The sequence below is a fragment of the Quercus robur genome, chromosome 8, assembly GCF_932294415.1.
Source record: "Quercus robur chromosome 8, dhQueRobu3.1, whole genome shotgun sequence".
Lineage (NCBI taxonomy): Eukaryota > Viridiplantae > Streptophyta > Magnoliopsida > Fagales > Fagaceae > Quercus > Quercus robur.
This window is the reverse complement of record NC_065541.1, coordinates 7508073-7523034: the sequence shown is the minus strand read 5'-3', so window position 1 is coordinate 7523034 and position 14962 is coordinate 7508073. Positions and strand designations below refer to the sequence as shown.

The following is a 14962-nucleotide window of genomic DNA, read 5'->3' as shown; positions in this document are numbered from 1 at the left end:
TTTTAGCTTAATTGGCTAAAATATGATATATATATATATATATATATATATTACAAGCACATATACAAGTTCTCTTAGAACATTAGCATTGGGGGTGTAAATCCCTCCAAATTGCTATTTTACATTCTTGGAGGTCCAAAACATGCTCTATCTGGTTGTTATTGCTAAAAAGTTTGAGCAATTATGAGCAGTAAGTTTGTACTTTGTACATATACAAACAATTGTAACATGGTTGTAAAACAAAAGTATTTTATTTGATGAGATAGAAAAGGAGTGGAAGAGAGAGAAAGAATGGGGAGGAAGAGAGAAAAATGAATAAATAAATGAATAGAGTTAAAAAAAAATAAGAACTGAAATGTTGGTTAAGTTGTAAAATAAGTTGGTAAAATAGATAAAAATATCTTTCAAATATGTAAAATAGATTTTTTTTAAAAAAAAAAAAAAAAAAACCTTAACGCTTATCTGTTAATGTTTCCTACATTTTATTTTGGGCAAAACTTAGATACAGTACCTTAGATACAGTTCCCTTTTAAATTGCTGTCACCTGTCTAATTTAATGACTCCACTAATTGACGTTAAAACACCATCTCCTTTGTTTTCTCTTAGCCCGAGAGAAAATTTGAGAGTTTCAAATTTCTCACTAACCAGATTTCTTCCTTCCTCCATTTTATTTGATGTTTCAATATTTATCAGTTACCAAACAAAAAAAATGGGGAAAAAAAAAAAACTGGTTTGGGGTTGAGTGTTGATGTTAACGTTGAAATCCAATTCATATTCACCCAAACAAAACCATCGCAAACCCATACTCCTACCCAAACCCAACAACCGCTTCCTTGCCAAACTCCACGTAGCAAGCCCAATTTGGAGATTTAGTGTCAAGATTTGGCTTTGAAAGAAAATCAAAAGCACTAAGAAATCTTTTTTTTTCCTACCTATTAGGCACTCCCCTATAGATCTACAGACTCACTTACCTCATCTAGAAAAATGAAATTAGATGGTGCATCCCTCAAATGCATGTGCCTTTGGTTGTCGGAAATTTCCATAGGTTGATCATCTTTAGCCAGCTGGTGTGAGGGTCTAAGAGATTTGATGAATAGGTTTCTAGCGGGCCAAGAAAAGAAAAAGAAAAAAAAAGGGGGAAGAAAGAAACAAAATGAGATGGTATTAACAGACGTTAGCTAAGTTATTAAATTAGACAGGTGGCAGCAATTTAAAAGAAGTACATAAGGAATTGGATCTAAGGTACTGTATCTAAGTTTTGCCGTTTTATTTTTTGCTGGATACTGTAACTTTTTTCTAAGGGAAAAAAAAATGGGTGTTTTTTTCTTGGAAAAATGGACCATGCAATTACCAAGACTCGAGTTGACTCTAGTAATTAAATTGCATTTTAAGTCTTTTTAAGAAAGGAATTGGGGGCCCTCAAAAAAAAAAAAAAAAAAAAAGGAATAGATAGAGATAAGTAGATAACGAGATATGCAAGTTACAACGTACGGAGATAACCTCACTTATTAACTAGTGACGCTTGTTTAAATCGTCTAGTCCCCATTCAGTCATGAAATTCACATTGATAGAGGATTGTATCTATTTGTGATGTAGTTTCTTATTTTACAAAATATCTGTGTATTTTTTTTTTTTTTACAAAATGGGGTACAAAAATTGTGATGAGGGGCCTTGTGATTATGAAGACAACAGACTGTAACTTGCTTTAGGAAAAGTTAGGGGGGACACTCTTTAACATAAAATATTAAAGAAATTAGGTAGTTTGTGTGAAAGAAACAGCTCCTTTGAAAAAATGCACGAGAAAGAGGGTGGTTGTTGAAGACTAAAACAGGGAAACAATAGTCCCAACATTGTGAAAATGGAACATGCAATTTGCCAAGTCTTGATTTAACTATTTATTTATTTATTTATTTTGCTAAATAAAAAAGGGTTTCCAATGTGAACTCATCAACCCTATGTCACGTGACGGTAAAGATAATATCATGTTTACTATTGGGGTCTTGATAGAGCTATCATTGTGACCAGACACAACACATTAATATAAGCGCCATTGCATCTCTACCTAAATTTTTAATAGAGACTTGACTTCTAATGGTGTAACTTGCATCTCTACCTAATTTTTTTGGGAAGAAAATTGCACAAAAGGTTTTTCCACATGTCTAAAACTCTAAATTAAGTAGTCTCCCCTTCAGTTTCAGTCATGAAATTCACGTGGATAGTATTTAAAAAAAAAAAAAAAATCATTAAAGAAACTTGAGAAAGGAGGCATGTTTTTCCATTTCATTAAAATTTATATGTTTTCTTTTTTGAGAATCTGGTAAGTAAATATTTTAATGTTTTCATTAACCAAGAAAATGCTAAATACCCACCACTATGTATATGTTGTGTATCTCTGACTAGCTATGAGAAACAAGATTATTTCAATCCATGCATTGTTTTAGAAGGTAAAAAAGGGTTAAAATGATAGTTAAGTAGTAATGAGTAAATGACATTCTTTGAAGCATCTTATTTCTGTAATTTGAATTTTACTTACCAATATAAAAACAATGAATTAAAAAAAAAAAAAAGAACTAATGTAATTTATGTGAATTAGAGAAATTACTCTAATATATATCAACCCAATATATGAGATAGATATAGGACAACGGCCAAACATCAAGAAATATTCACAAGTTTGCAAGGCTCCACTAAAGTTTAATAATTATTCTCTAAAAAAACTCAATAACAAATTAAAATTCCTTTGAGTATTCTCCAAAAAAAAAAAAAATTAAAAGTTTAGTGTTGGCTAATCTTCAATATCAACAACTGTTGTGAAAATAGACTCACTAACACAAGGTTAAAGAAGAGAGAAGAAAAATAGACAGAAAATTTACAACAAAGAAAATTCCACTATAAAAATAAGAAGATTACAATAGTAGCACAATAGTAGCACCCTATTGTATTTGCACTAATCTTGTAACACTACACTCTCTCACACAATACAATTCCTCAAAGCCTAACATAGTATATATATACTAACAAAGTCGGCTAATGTATTCTAATACAACTAAGACTTGATTTCTTTGTGCGGTAATGTATAACTCCAAAACCGAATAGGACATGGTTTCCTACTTTCACCGGAGCAAATTCTCCCAAAAAAAAAAACATTTATTAATGCAAATTGTAATACTCTTCTTACACTATGAAGATTTGTCTAAATAGGGGTGTGCATGGGTCAGGTTGGGTCGGATTAAGGAGATTTTTTTACCCAACCCACCATGGTAGGTCAAAAAAAATTCAATCCAATCCAACCCATCACATAAGTTCAACCCAACCCAACCCACATGGGTCGGGTTGGACAAATTTATTATTATTATTATTATTATTAAATTGAGTAAAAAAAATATAAATATAAATATAAATATATTAAAAAAAAGCCCAAAGATTAGTATCAATATAACTCCTTAAAGATAAACAACACTAATGACTAAACTATAATACTAATTTACTAGGATTTGTGTGAACTAATTCGCTTTTATATAGGATAGGAAAAACTAGTTATTTTAAAAATTTTATTAATTATATAATATTTTTTAAATATATATATTAAATATATGGGTGGGTTGGGTTGGGTTGGGTTGGGTTTGGCAGGTTTGAAATTTTATGACCCAAATTCAACTCGACCCGCTTTAAATTTTTTTTTTTGTAACCCAACCCAACCCACCAAGCCCTAAAAACTTACTTAACTTGGCGGGTTGGGTTGAATCGGGTCGGCTTTGGTGGGGTGGTAGGTTGCTGCACACCCCTATGTCTAAGAGTGAATTCTCATTAACTTGGAAAATAACCATTACACAGATGCTGCTCACGTGTTCACGTATGCAACAGCTAAGCATAACTAACTTTTAACTAACTAAATAGACTGTGCAACTAATCACACACATGCTGCTCACGTGTTCACTTCCCAAAGTTAAACTACATGTAGCTTTTATCAAAACTGCTTAAGCTACTTGTCGTCTAGCCTTCATTCTTTTCTGCAACTTCTATAACTTTGGTCTGTCTAATCTAGCTTCTTCTTTTTGTTTCTTTGATTTCTGATATACCAAACCACCTTAACGATAAAGCTACTACCCCTCAAAATCTAAAATAGAGAAATAAGGGATGAGCTCCCCAACTATTGATGTTAAAATCCACTATGAATTTTATTTTAAGCGAATTTGCTGTTACTTATTTGTTTGAAATTTTAACCAGTAATAAATAAAATGTAACCCCCCCACCCCCCCCCCAAAAAAAAAAAAAAAACTGTAAATAAAATATCACAACAAAAAAATACATCATTATAGCCGTAGGCCTAAAAAAAAAAAAAAACCCCGACTCTGACTATAGATCATAAGAAATTTTAGTGATACATTTTATTTCAGTCAATATTTTGGTGATTACTTTTTAAATTTCTAGATTAGGTACACACAGGGAATAGTCTAAGTACCCATCTAATCAAATTAAGCTATCGGCAATGTTGATTTGAAATGGAAATATATTTCAAGGTTAAGACTTTATTTCATAAACTTGATAATAGACAAAGTGATACCTCATAAAAAATTTTAAACGAAATGATATTGGATACACTTTTAGATTTATTATATTTAATCTAAACTATCAAATTCCAAATAGAAATGATCCTAATACAGTCTAGACAGAGTTTTATAAAGGAGCAAACAGCACTGTGATACATACAAACAAGATCTAATCCCGGACATCCACGCGCCATTTCTAATGATCAGCAGCAAGTTAAGGCTCACAATTTTCTTTGACGCTTAGTAGAGAAGATTCAACATCGTTATCACCTTATCCAAATGCTTGCTGGTAAGCAGTGACACAGAAAAATTAAAGAAAATAGGTGGCCAAATAGCATATATTAATGTTGCATATTTTACAAGCTTATTATTCTAACCTGAAATCTGTTACACTCACCTTAATTGGAGTACTCTCTAAATTCAGCAATTTCTTCTTCGTCTAGATCTTTCATTGTTTGGGATTCTCACCTTTCTTTGCTGTTTTTCTTCAATCAATGAAAGATCTAGACGAAGAAGAAATTGCTGAATTTAGAGAGTACTCCAATTAAGGTGAGTGTAACAAATTTCTGTTTAGAATAATAAGCTTGTAGAATATGCAACATTAATATATGTTTTGCCATTTAATGCTTATTTGAATGGAGCACACTCTAGAGGAATTGCTTGAAATATTGATTAAATTACCAATTTCCCAAAATTTATTGATTTTTTCTTCTTATATTATGTTAAATTAATTATTGTTCTAAAAGTTTAAGAATCTCTCTTTTTTTTTTTTTTTTTTTTTGAAAATGTTAATAAATGCATTAAGGATATTGGTTTAGGAACTATTTTAAAAAACATTTTATGAAAAAATGATAAAATAATTAATTTTTTTGATAGTTTTTATTTTTTATTTTTTGTAAATATTTCTCATGAAAGTTATGTTAAAAACTTTTTTGAAATAATTTTTTAACAATTACCCTAAAAGTATCTATTAATATGACATTTTGATAATTAAAAATTTGTGAATTTCAACGTTTAACTATAATTCCATCAAATTTTGATAATTAAAGTCTGTTGTTAATATTTGAAGACACAGTTCTCAATGTTAAACCGCACAGTATAACAGAAAATTGAAAAGAAGCAGCTACCTCCACCAACTACAAGAACGAATTACAGAATGACACATGGCCACTAATATAACTGAACAATAAACTACAGCTATTTACATCAGAAACACTTGACGACTTGCAACATAATTAGGTCCGTTTAGATTGAACTTATTGTTGTTGAAACTGAAAACTGAAAACACTGTAGTAGAATAATTTTAAAATGTGTGAATAGTGTCGTGGGACCCATAAACAGTACATGAACAGTACATAAACAGTGTGCAAATAGTGTTTTCTTGTCCCCTACATAGTAATTTTACTGTTCACATGCAGAAAAAAAAAAAAAAAAAAAAAAAAAAAAGGCATGAAAACGCAGGGCTTAAACGCAACTTTCAACTTTCAGCCCTGCCCAAACGCTCACAATATCTTCTGAACATAAACGGCAGAAGCTATATTATAAGCGACTTGTCATGAAATGTAAATAGACCAAACCAAATACGACCAGTCGTTCAGATTGCAGCTTTTCATTTAATATAACGCGCGCGCGCGTTATATTGCGACAGTATATAAATATTGCTACGGTATTCACCATATCTTTATTTTGTTTTTTTGAGTACACAAATAGAGGATTCTGAGGAGAAAAAAAGAAAAATAAGAGAGAGAGAGAGAGATACATATATTTGATTGGTAGCAACCAGGAAATTTTACATCAAAACTACGTATTTGATTTAAAGTTCAAACGAAAGATTTTTCTTTTTCTATTTCTTTAATTTTTCTTTATTTTTATTTTACGTGTCCAAGTGTGTTTATAGATAGAGAGTGATAGATATTGTGATTAAAAGACCGACAATGAATGGCTTCTTTTATTTACAACTTTTGTGTGTGCTTGTTATTGTGTCTCAGATTTTGGACTTCTCATGTTTGTTTTCTTATTAAAAGCTGTATGATACTAGATCTCCCATTTGCTGCATTTTACATGTTTGTGGAAATGCGTGTTAGAATTATGTGATTTATTTTTTGCATTTTTATAGAGTTTGTGGGGCTTAACTAGTTGTTTATATTCCATTTCCTAGACAATGCCCAATGCACACCCCGAAGGGACATGAACTATTGCTCTTGTTGTGAGCTTAGGTAAGAATTGAAATCCATCATCCTTTTTATTTATTTCCCTTTCAGTTTTGTTTCCTCAATACTTATTTGTTATTTGTACTCATGATTTCTGACACTAACCATTGATAAATTCATCAATGATATGGAAAGAGAGAAGCTTGTTAGATTTAGCTCCAATATAGCTTTTGATGGCTATTAGTGTTATTTCCTTATTTTGTAATTGTTGTATGCAAATACATCTTTCTTTCTTTTTTTTTTCGTTTTCCTTTATTAGATTTTTTAAAACTTATTTGTAAATATTGGAAAACTAATGCTCTGACTATGTGCTCCTTATATTTGATTATTTTAGATACGAGTCTTTGCTATCTTGATATTCTAACGCTTATAACCTTCATATTCCTCTCTCTTTCTCATTTTGTTATCTTTTATTTTCTTTGTGGTGACTTTCCATTTCTTCACCATTTTCTATCTTTGAAAGATGGTGAAATTATGACTTTGTAAACGACGGGGGAGGCGGGCAGGACATTGGGTGTGTTTGGAGACTTACTGATAAAATAGACTTGAATCTTTTTTTTTTTTTTTTTTTAAGAAGAAAGCCTTGATTCTGAGTACGAAGACTTGACTTTGTAACTTACATTGCGACAATTTGGTTGGTTTCCTTTTTTGAAAAAAATCAACTGATGGGTGGTTATTAGAGACTAAACAAGCACTAAGAAAAGGACTCAGCAGGGGTCCTATCATGGAAAAAATGGGGTGTATGATCACTACAAAAATTATTTATTATTTTTTTTCAAAGGTTGACAACATTGAAAAAAGTACTAAAAAACCAAACAAATTTAAGGCTTTTAGGACCCGTTTGGTAGAGGAGTTTGAGTAATGTTGTTTGTAGTTTTTTGAAATATATGCGAGAGAAAAAGTGTGTTGAAATGTATGTAATATTATTTAAAAATTGAAAATGAGTTATTTAACAACTTTACCAAACGGTCCTAAGTGATTGAAGATAACAATATGTTGAAAAAACTCAAGTTTGTTATAGTGGACTACAGATATTTGACTAACAGCACCATGTTGGGGAAGAAAGTTGCACATACGTTTTTTAGGCGATTACCACTGCTGAGTCCCTTTCTTAGTGCTCATTCACTCAAAAAATTCAAGATAATACTGATAGTAATTAAAAATCATAATAGAGACTTATTAATGTTCTTATATTTCCATTTCATTGATGTGTTCCTTCATAACTAAAAAAGTGCTACCCACTACTCAGTATATGCTAAAGTGTGTCTATATGAGAAAAGATATCATTGCATAGTTTTATAAGGTGTTATGTAAAAAAAAAAAAAAAGGAGAGGAAGAAGAAGAAGAAGAAGAAAAAAGAAGAACCAGTGCTGTTTATATGACTAGTTACTCCAATATTTACCACATCTAGTTTTGCGAGGAAACAGATGAGGACCTTTATAAAAAAAAAAAAATGAAAAATAGATTATGGTAGTGACTTGTATTTTTTCACAAGCATTATAGTAAAATCCTAAAATCTCATTCTGCATAAATGGTTCATAATTTAATGTGAGTAATTTTTGGGTTTCATTGGCTATATTTTTGACAATATGCTATTTTACATTAGCTGGAGCTAATGCTCTAATCCATATTGAATATCTTGCTAGCTTAGCTTTGGTAATTCTTGTGGTTAACAGCCATTACCTTTGTAAATTCACACGTGTTTGACAATATTGGGGAAGACTTTGATCTCAAGAATGGTGGTTTTTCTCAACACATAAGACCTTCTGAACGTAAAAACCACTGTGGATCAATTGTTAAGGAAGATGAATAGATTTTGGTTGATAAATGTCTTGAGTTATACCATAAAAGATAGTATTACATTTCAGGTGGAGTTCTGAGTATTACTGTTGGCTTCATTAATCCCTCTCTCGTTCTTGTAATTACTAGGACTAAAATAAAACCCACTGAATGCATTTCTTTTTCAATTTCTCATTTCTTGTTTTAGGATTTTCTGTTAAAAATATTCTATTCCGGCATTCAATAGAGAAGATCGACTAGAAGTATGAGAAATAACGCAAGGCCGACCTTAGAACTAAATCAAACATGCCAGACACTGACAGTCTCAAAAGAAACAAATAAACACATGAAATACCCTCAAATACATAGATAGAGACCATGAGAACCCAAGATACCCCAGGGCTAGCTATGTCCAATTTGTCAAACAATCTCTTGACAAACAGACACAGAAAGTGTAAAAAAAAAAAAAAAAAAAACCATACAAAAATAAAAGTTGAACATATCTATCCTAAGAAGAAGAAAATAGCACCTTAATTCATTCAAGCACGATCCACTCCTCATTAGCCACCATTCGAATGCCCTGATGTAATTTAAAGGCTCACAATCTTCTCTCACTGCTAGTAGAGAATAGGGTCTTCATCACTTTCTACTTACCTTGCAAGTTTATAACACAGAAAAATTATAGAATATACAAACTACTAATATTGTTTCTAATTCTAAGATATGTTTATTTGAAATCATAACATAATATAATTCTAAACAGAAGTTTGTCAAGCTCACCTAAGACCACCCTTGAATGCATTAACTTCTTCTTCGCCCAAGTCTTTTATTATTAGGTCTTCTCGTCTTTCCATTTCGTTCTCCTTCAACAAACCTTACAAGCCAATGAGGTTTTTCTGTTTTAAAAGCAACATATCCCACAGCTAATCCAAACACCAAGCCACATCCATAGCCAATTAACACAGCCTTCCAACCAAATCCACTTGCAAACATTGAATCATTGTCTTCTTGGAATATTGATGGTGGTGTCAGTGGTGATGCATCTGTAGTACATTGCTTAGACAATGGGAATCCACACAGTCCCAAGTTATCATCATAAGAGTCATTTTGGAATGTAGCGAACTGTTTACCTTGTGGAATGAGTCCTGTGAGATGATTTTGTGAAAGGTTTAATAAAGCCAAAAATGTTAGACTTGTCAATTGCATAGGGATTTCCCCAACAAGTCTATTTGAAGAGAGGTCCAATGATTCAAGTGCTGACAAATTTGCCAATAAAGATGGTATAGAGCCGGTTAAGCTATTATGGGAAAGATTAAGCAATCGGAGAAAGTTAAGACTTGCAATTGCCTCTGGAATCTCTCCCTGGAATTTGTTACTCGATAAATCAATGGTTGTGAAGATGGTTGGGATTCCAATTGGTGGAGTCTCCAAACCTTTCACTGTCACCCCTACTGTATATTTATAATAAGTTGAACCCGCCATATCATGAAAATAATTTTCACCCAAATATTCCAATTCTTGCTTACCCTCATCATTAATCATCATGGCTTTCATGTTTCCAAAATAATGACTTGGTAAAAGACCAGTAAACTGATTGTGAGAGAGATCGAGAATTTGTAGTTTAGAGAAAAGCATCCCACTAGTATTATGAATTCCTATGGGGCCGTGAAATCTATTGGATCTTAGGACAAGAACATGTAGCTCAGAAAGTGCTTCCAGCCAATACGGAAATGAACCATTTATCTTGTTATTTCCAAGGTCTAGAACTTCGAGACTTGTACAGTTGACCAAAGATGGTGGCAATAGCCCTTCCAATTGATTTCCATTAAAGCTGACAGTGTTCAATCTTGTGCAATTTGCAAGTGTTTCAGGGATGGTTCCTTGGAAGCTATTCATACTCAAATCTATCACTGATAGAGAATCGCCCAAGTTTCCTAAACACCGTGGAATAATACCACTCAAGTTGTTATAGGAGATATCCAATATGGAAAGGTCACTTACAGTGCAAATCCCCAAAGGGATTTCCCCAGACAAGCTATTGTTTGAGATCGAAAAGAAGTCCACCAAAGATGGTGGAATAGGAAGCTGTCCTTGTAGTAGATTTGCACGAAGGTCAACGAACCTTAGATTCTCCCATTGAAGTAGCTCTATACTTGATAAAAAGTTGTAAGCAAGATTTAGGAACATCAGATATTTCCCAGTTCCGAACTTGTATTTTGGGATTCGACCAGAGATCCTATTATCAGAGAGGTCTAACCGAAGAAATGATGTATTTAGGAAATTTGGAAAATGAGTGATGTTGCAAGAAGCTAATTCCAAGTTTTCAAGTGCGGGGAAGGTATGATTAAAATTTTTGTTGATGCTTACTGACAGACTATTATGTGAAAGAGCAAGAGTGCCTATTTTTTTAAACTTTGTGAACATTTCAAAATTCACAATGCCACTCAAGTTATTTGATGAAATATCAAGTTCTGAAATGTTCACAAGATTGGAGATTGACTTTGGAATACAGCCATATAGCCTGTTATTATCTAATGTAAGAAACTGTAATGAACTGCCAAACTGGAATTCACAAAAGTTACCAGTAAGCTGGTTATCAGACATGTAAGCATCCGTGAGTTTTGTGAGATTAGGAAAAAGGTCGGGAATTTCACCTCCAAAGTTGTTTTGACGGAGGTCAATAAGAGTGAGATCCTTTAGGAATGAAAGTGACACGGGTATTGGTCCTGCAAAATTGCAATTTTATGAGATTCAAAAGATTTCCAAGAACTATGCATAGCCAACTAAAAGTGATGATGAGATCTTACCACTGAGATTGTTGTTAGATAGATCCAAGCGAGAGAGCTCCCTGAGATTTGACAGTGATGATGGTATCTCACCACTAAAATGGTTATTTGATATATCTAAAAGAGTGAGTTGTGTAAGGTTACCCACAGATGCAGGAACTGATCCAGTAAAATTGCATCCATTCAATACCAATTGCCTCAAGAATTTTAGATTGCCAATTGATTTCGGTAATTCTCCTGAAAAAGCCGTCTTAGATAAATCCAAGAATCTTAGGGGATTGCTCCAATTTGACAATGGAAAATCCCCCGTGAGTTCAGAATTATCAAGTAGATTCAGCTCACGTAGGTTTGGTAGTCGGAAAATGTTATCCGGTAACCTCCCTCGCAATTCACAACTTTTGAGAGAAAGGGACATCAAAGAAGAAGAGAGATTCATGAAAGAAGTAAGCGAAACAGAAGACATGTCACTAAGATCAAGATGAAGGTCTCTTAGCTTGGTCAGATTCTGAACAAGCCTTTTAACCACAGAGGTTTCTAGACTAAGATGAAAGATGGATAAATCTAGCGAGGCCAATTGGGAGAGTTGAGATAATTCATATGGGACTTGGCCAGAAAATGCAGAGTTAGAAAGGTTAAGATAACTCAAGCTAGCAAATTGACCAAACCGAGATGAAATGGATGAAGAATTGAAGTCATTCAAGGCGAGGTTGAGATGTTGTAGGTGAGAAAGAAGAAAGAGGGTACTGTTGGAAGGGATGGTGCCATAAAGCCAGCTACAACTGAGGTCAAGGCCAATCACGTCCCCCCTCGCACTGTCACAAGTAACTCCATCCCATGAGCAGCAATCGGTGGCATCCTTCCAAGACTCCATCTTTGGATAAGAATGATGACCAACTTCATCACAACTGGAAGAAGCATCTTCTGAAAAAGTAAACAATTGCTTAAATTGGAGCAACGCAGAGCTCTGGTCTTGGGAGCACAGTAATGCTGAAGAAGAGGAGGGAAAAGATGATGATGTAACTTCAGAATACAAGAGCAGAGAGAGATGCAAGATTTGAGAGAGCCACATTAACCACCTCATCATTTCTAGTGAGATATGAGTATCGTGAGGAAAGAGCTGGAAGGTTATTTTATAGGAAAACTCAGGAATTGATGATGAATACCTCATTTCTTGTCGACCTCATTTTTAATATGATTGATCAATTTCTGAGGATAAGTTGGTTGACTTTTTTTAACTTTCAGAACGATGGGACAGGTGGCTGGATTGGTTTGGAGAATTAATTGCAAACTACTATTCATTTTTTGAAGTTTAGGACATGGAAATATACACGTAATTGAGAAGACTTGGTTGGTTTGCCTTTGAAAAAATGGCAACAGAGGAGTGGTTAAGATGGGGCGTGTCAATTTTGACTCTAACAGTGAAACATGCATCAATTTGGGGAAGAGAGTTGCACATTTTTTTTAGGCTATTGATGACATTGTGACGTAAGGTCCCTTTCAACTCAAGTTTTACTTGTCTAGCAAGGGCCTTGCTGCTGAGTACATCTCTCCGTAATGGCATCCTTATCAAGGATGTCAAATGCCAAATATTTGGCATTTGACACCCAAACTCTTAAAAATCACTTCCATCAAACATGGTAAATGTCATAATTTTTTGCATTAATGAACAGTGCGGTCTCAAATTTGAGACCGCACTGTTCACCAATGGTAAAAGTTATACTCCCTCCGTCCCACTTTATTTGTCCTGTTTAAAAAGTCAAACTTTTTAAGGGAACATCATTTATTGTCTTGTCTACCTTTTAAAAATGTATAAGTTTCCAAAACTACCCTTAAATAAATTTATCAAAAAATTGAATTAGTAAATTAATAGGGGTATAATAGGAATATTAGTAAATTAATGACTTTTATTTTTAGAAACAGGACAATATTTTGGAACATCTCAAAATGGAATAGAGGACAAATAAAGTGGGACGGAGGGAGTATTATTTTTTATTCCGTGGGACCTGCTTACTTTTCTTCTTATATTTTTTCTTTCTCCTTTTTTTGGCTTTCTTCCGTCTCTCATTCTTGCTCTCCAACCATGTCTCTTTCTCTTTTCTTCTTTCTTTCTCTTTTCTTCTTTCACCATCATCCACAATTGAAAACCATGGCGGTAGTGGTTCGGTGAAACCGTGGAGAAGATGAGGTTGAGTTTGTGGTCTGTGGGTCTTTGCTGTTGATCGGGGTGGCTGGGTTGCGGTGGTTCGGCGAGCATGCCTGGGTTTCGACAGGTGTGGCTGGGTTTAGGTGGGTTTTGTGATTTGATTTTGGGTGAGAAATTTCAAAAATATGTTCTTTCTAATTTTGGGTCTGTGATTTCTAACATGGGTTTGTGATTTGTGGTGGTACTGGGTTTGATTGGTGGTTTTGATGTTAGTTTTTTGAGTTTTTGATTTGGTTTTGGGTGGTGGGAATCCCGATTTGCAGAGGTTGTGGGTGCCGCCAGTGATGGTGGCTATGGCTGTGCTGTGGTGGTTTGTGGTTGGGTTTGTGGGTGGTGGGTTTGTGGTGGTTGTTGGCTGCTGGGTGAGGTGGCTATTGGCTGTTGGGTGTGGTGGCTGTTGGGTTTTGTTATACCAGTGGTGGTGGTGGTGAGTGGATGTGGTAGTGTGGCGCTGGCGGTGCTGTGAGAAAGAGAAAGACAGAAGAGAGAGACAGAGGAGAGAGGAAAAATAAAAAAATTATTGAAAAATAATAAAGAAACAATATTTAAATGAAATGGTAAAAAAAATAGAAGTTTTGATATAGGTCGTATGGTAAAGTGGTGTGTTATATGTTATAAATATAGGTTTTGAGAGGATAAATGCTAAATTTTTTAGAAGTCTTGATAAGGATGCTCTAACAAAGTGCTCATGGGGTTTAGATAAGGGAAAGTTGAAGCTACGATATTAGTATCATATTATAATTATCTTTAAAAAGAAAAAAATATACTTACAATGCTCCCATAAAAAAAAAAAAATCAAATAGTCCCCATTCAATAAAGAAACTCAGGCATAGGAATAAAAAAATCATTCGAGACACTAGTAGTTGTTAGTGTTCTTAAAAAATAATAACAAAAGAAAGATACACCACTGTGTAATGAATTAGAGGGGCATGTTTTTTTGTCTAATTAAAATTTATGTGATTTCATAACTAAAAAAAGTTCAAAAACCCACTATTGAGTATATGCTGTGCGTCTCTCTCTCTCTCTCTCTCTCTCTCTCTCTCTCTCTCGCTCTCTCTATATATATATATATATGATAATCAAGATTCTCTATCTAGAGGTACAAGGGAATAACACTTCACCCCAATTTTGAAGTAAAAAAACACCCTATTTCTTTGAGATTTGAAGAAAATATTATTTCCCTAATTCCATCAATATCGGTAAAAGAATATATTCTAAATTTTAAAAAGATTCTCTTTACAAAACTTTAATCATGGTTAGTGAAAACATAGCCAATGGAATTTAAGATAAAAAGAAAAAAGGTTTTCCAATACTAATGGCATGTTTGGATTGAGGGGGGAGAAAGGGGTAGTAAAGTAGAGTTGGCCAAAAATTATGTTAATTTCTATCCAACTATACTCTACTCTCCTCTATTCTCCCTCTCTCTCCTCAATT

General features: G+C 33.5%; 1 protein-coding gene across 2 annotated transcripts; it reads right to left on the bottom strand.

Annotated features, from left to right (window-relative positions):
• Positions 1-8812: 8812 nt before the first annotated feature.
• Positions 8813-12572, bottom strand: LOC126694390 (receptor-like protein 7). Of its 2 annotated transcripts, none has more exons than XM_050390629.1 (3): positions 11347-12572; positions 9320-11265; positions 8813-9185 (listed from the first exon to the last, which is right to left on the bottom strand). In XM_050390629.1, exons 1-2 carry the CDS (start codon positions 12491-12493, stop codon positions 9341-9343), a joined length of 3072 nt encoding a protein of 1023 aa, XP_050246586.1. In that variant the 5' UTR covers positions 12494-12572; the 3' UTR covers positions 8813-9185; positions 9320-9340. The 2 variants fall into 2 exon arrangements, with proteins under 2 accessions (XP_050246586.1, XP_050246585.1); XM_050390628.1 differs by having other exon boundaries at positions 8813-9193; positions 11347-12567.
• Between the last annotated feature and the right edge of the window lie 2390 nt (positions 12573-14962).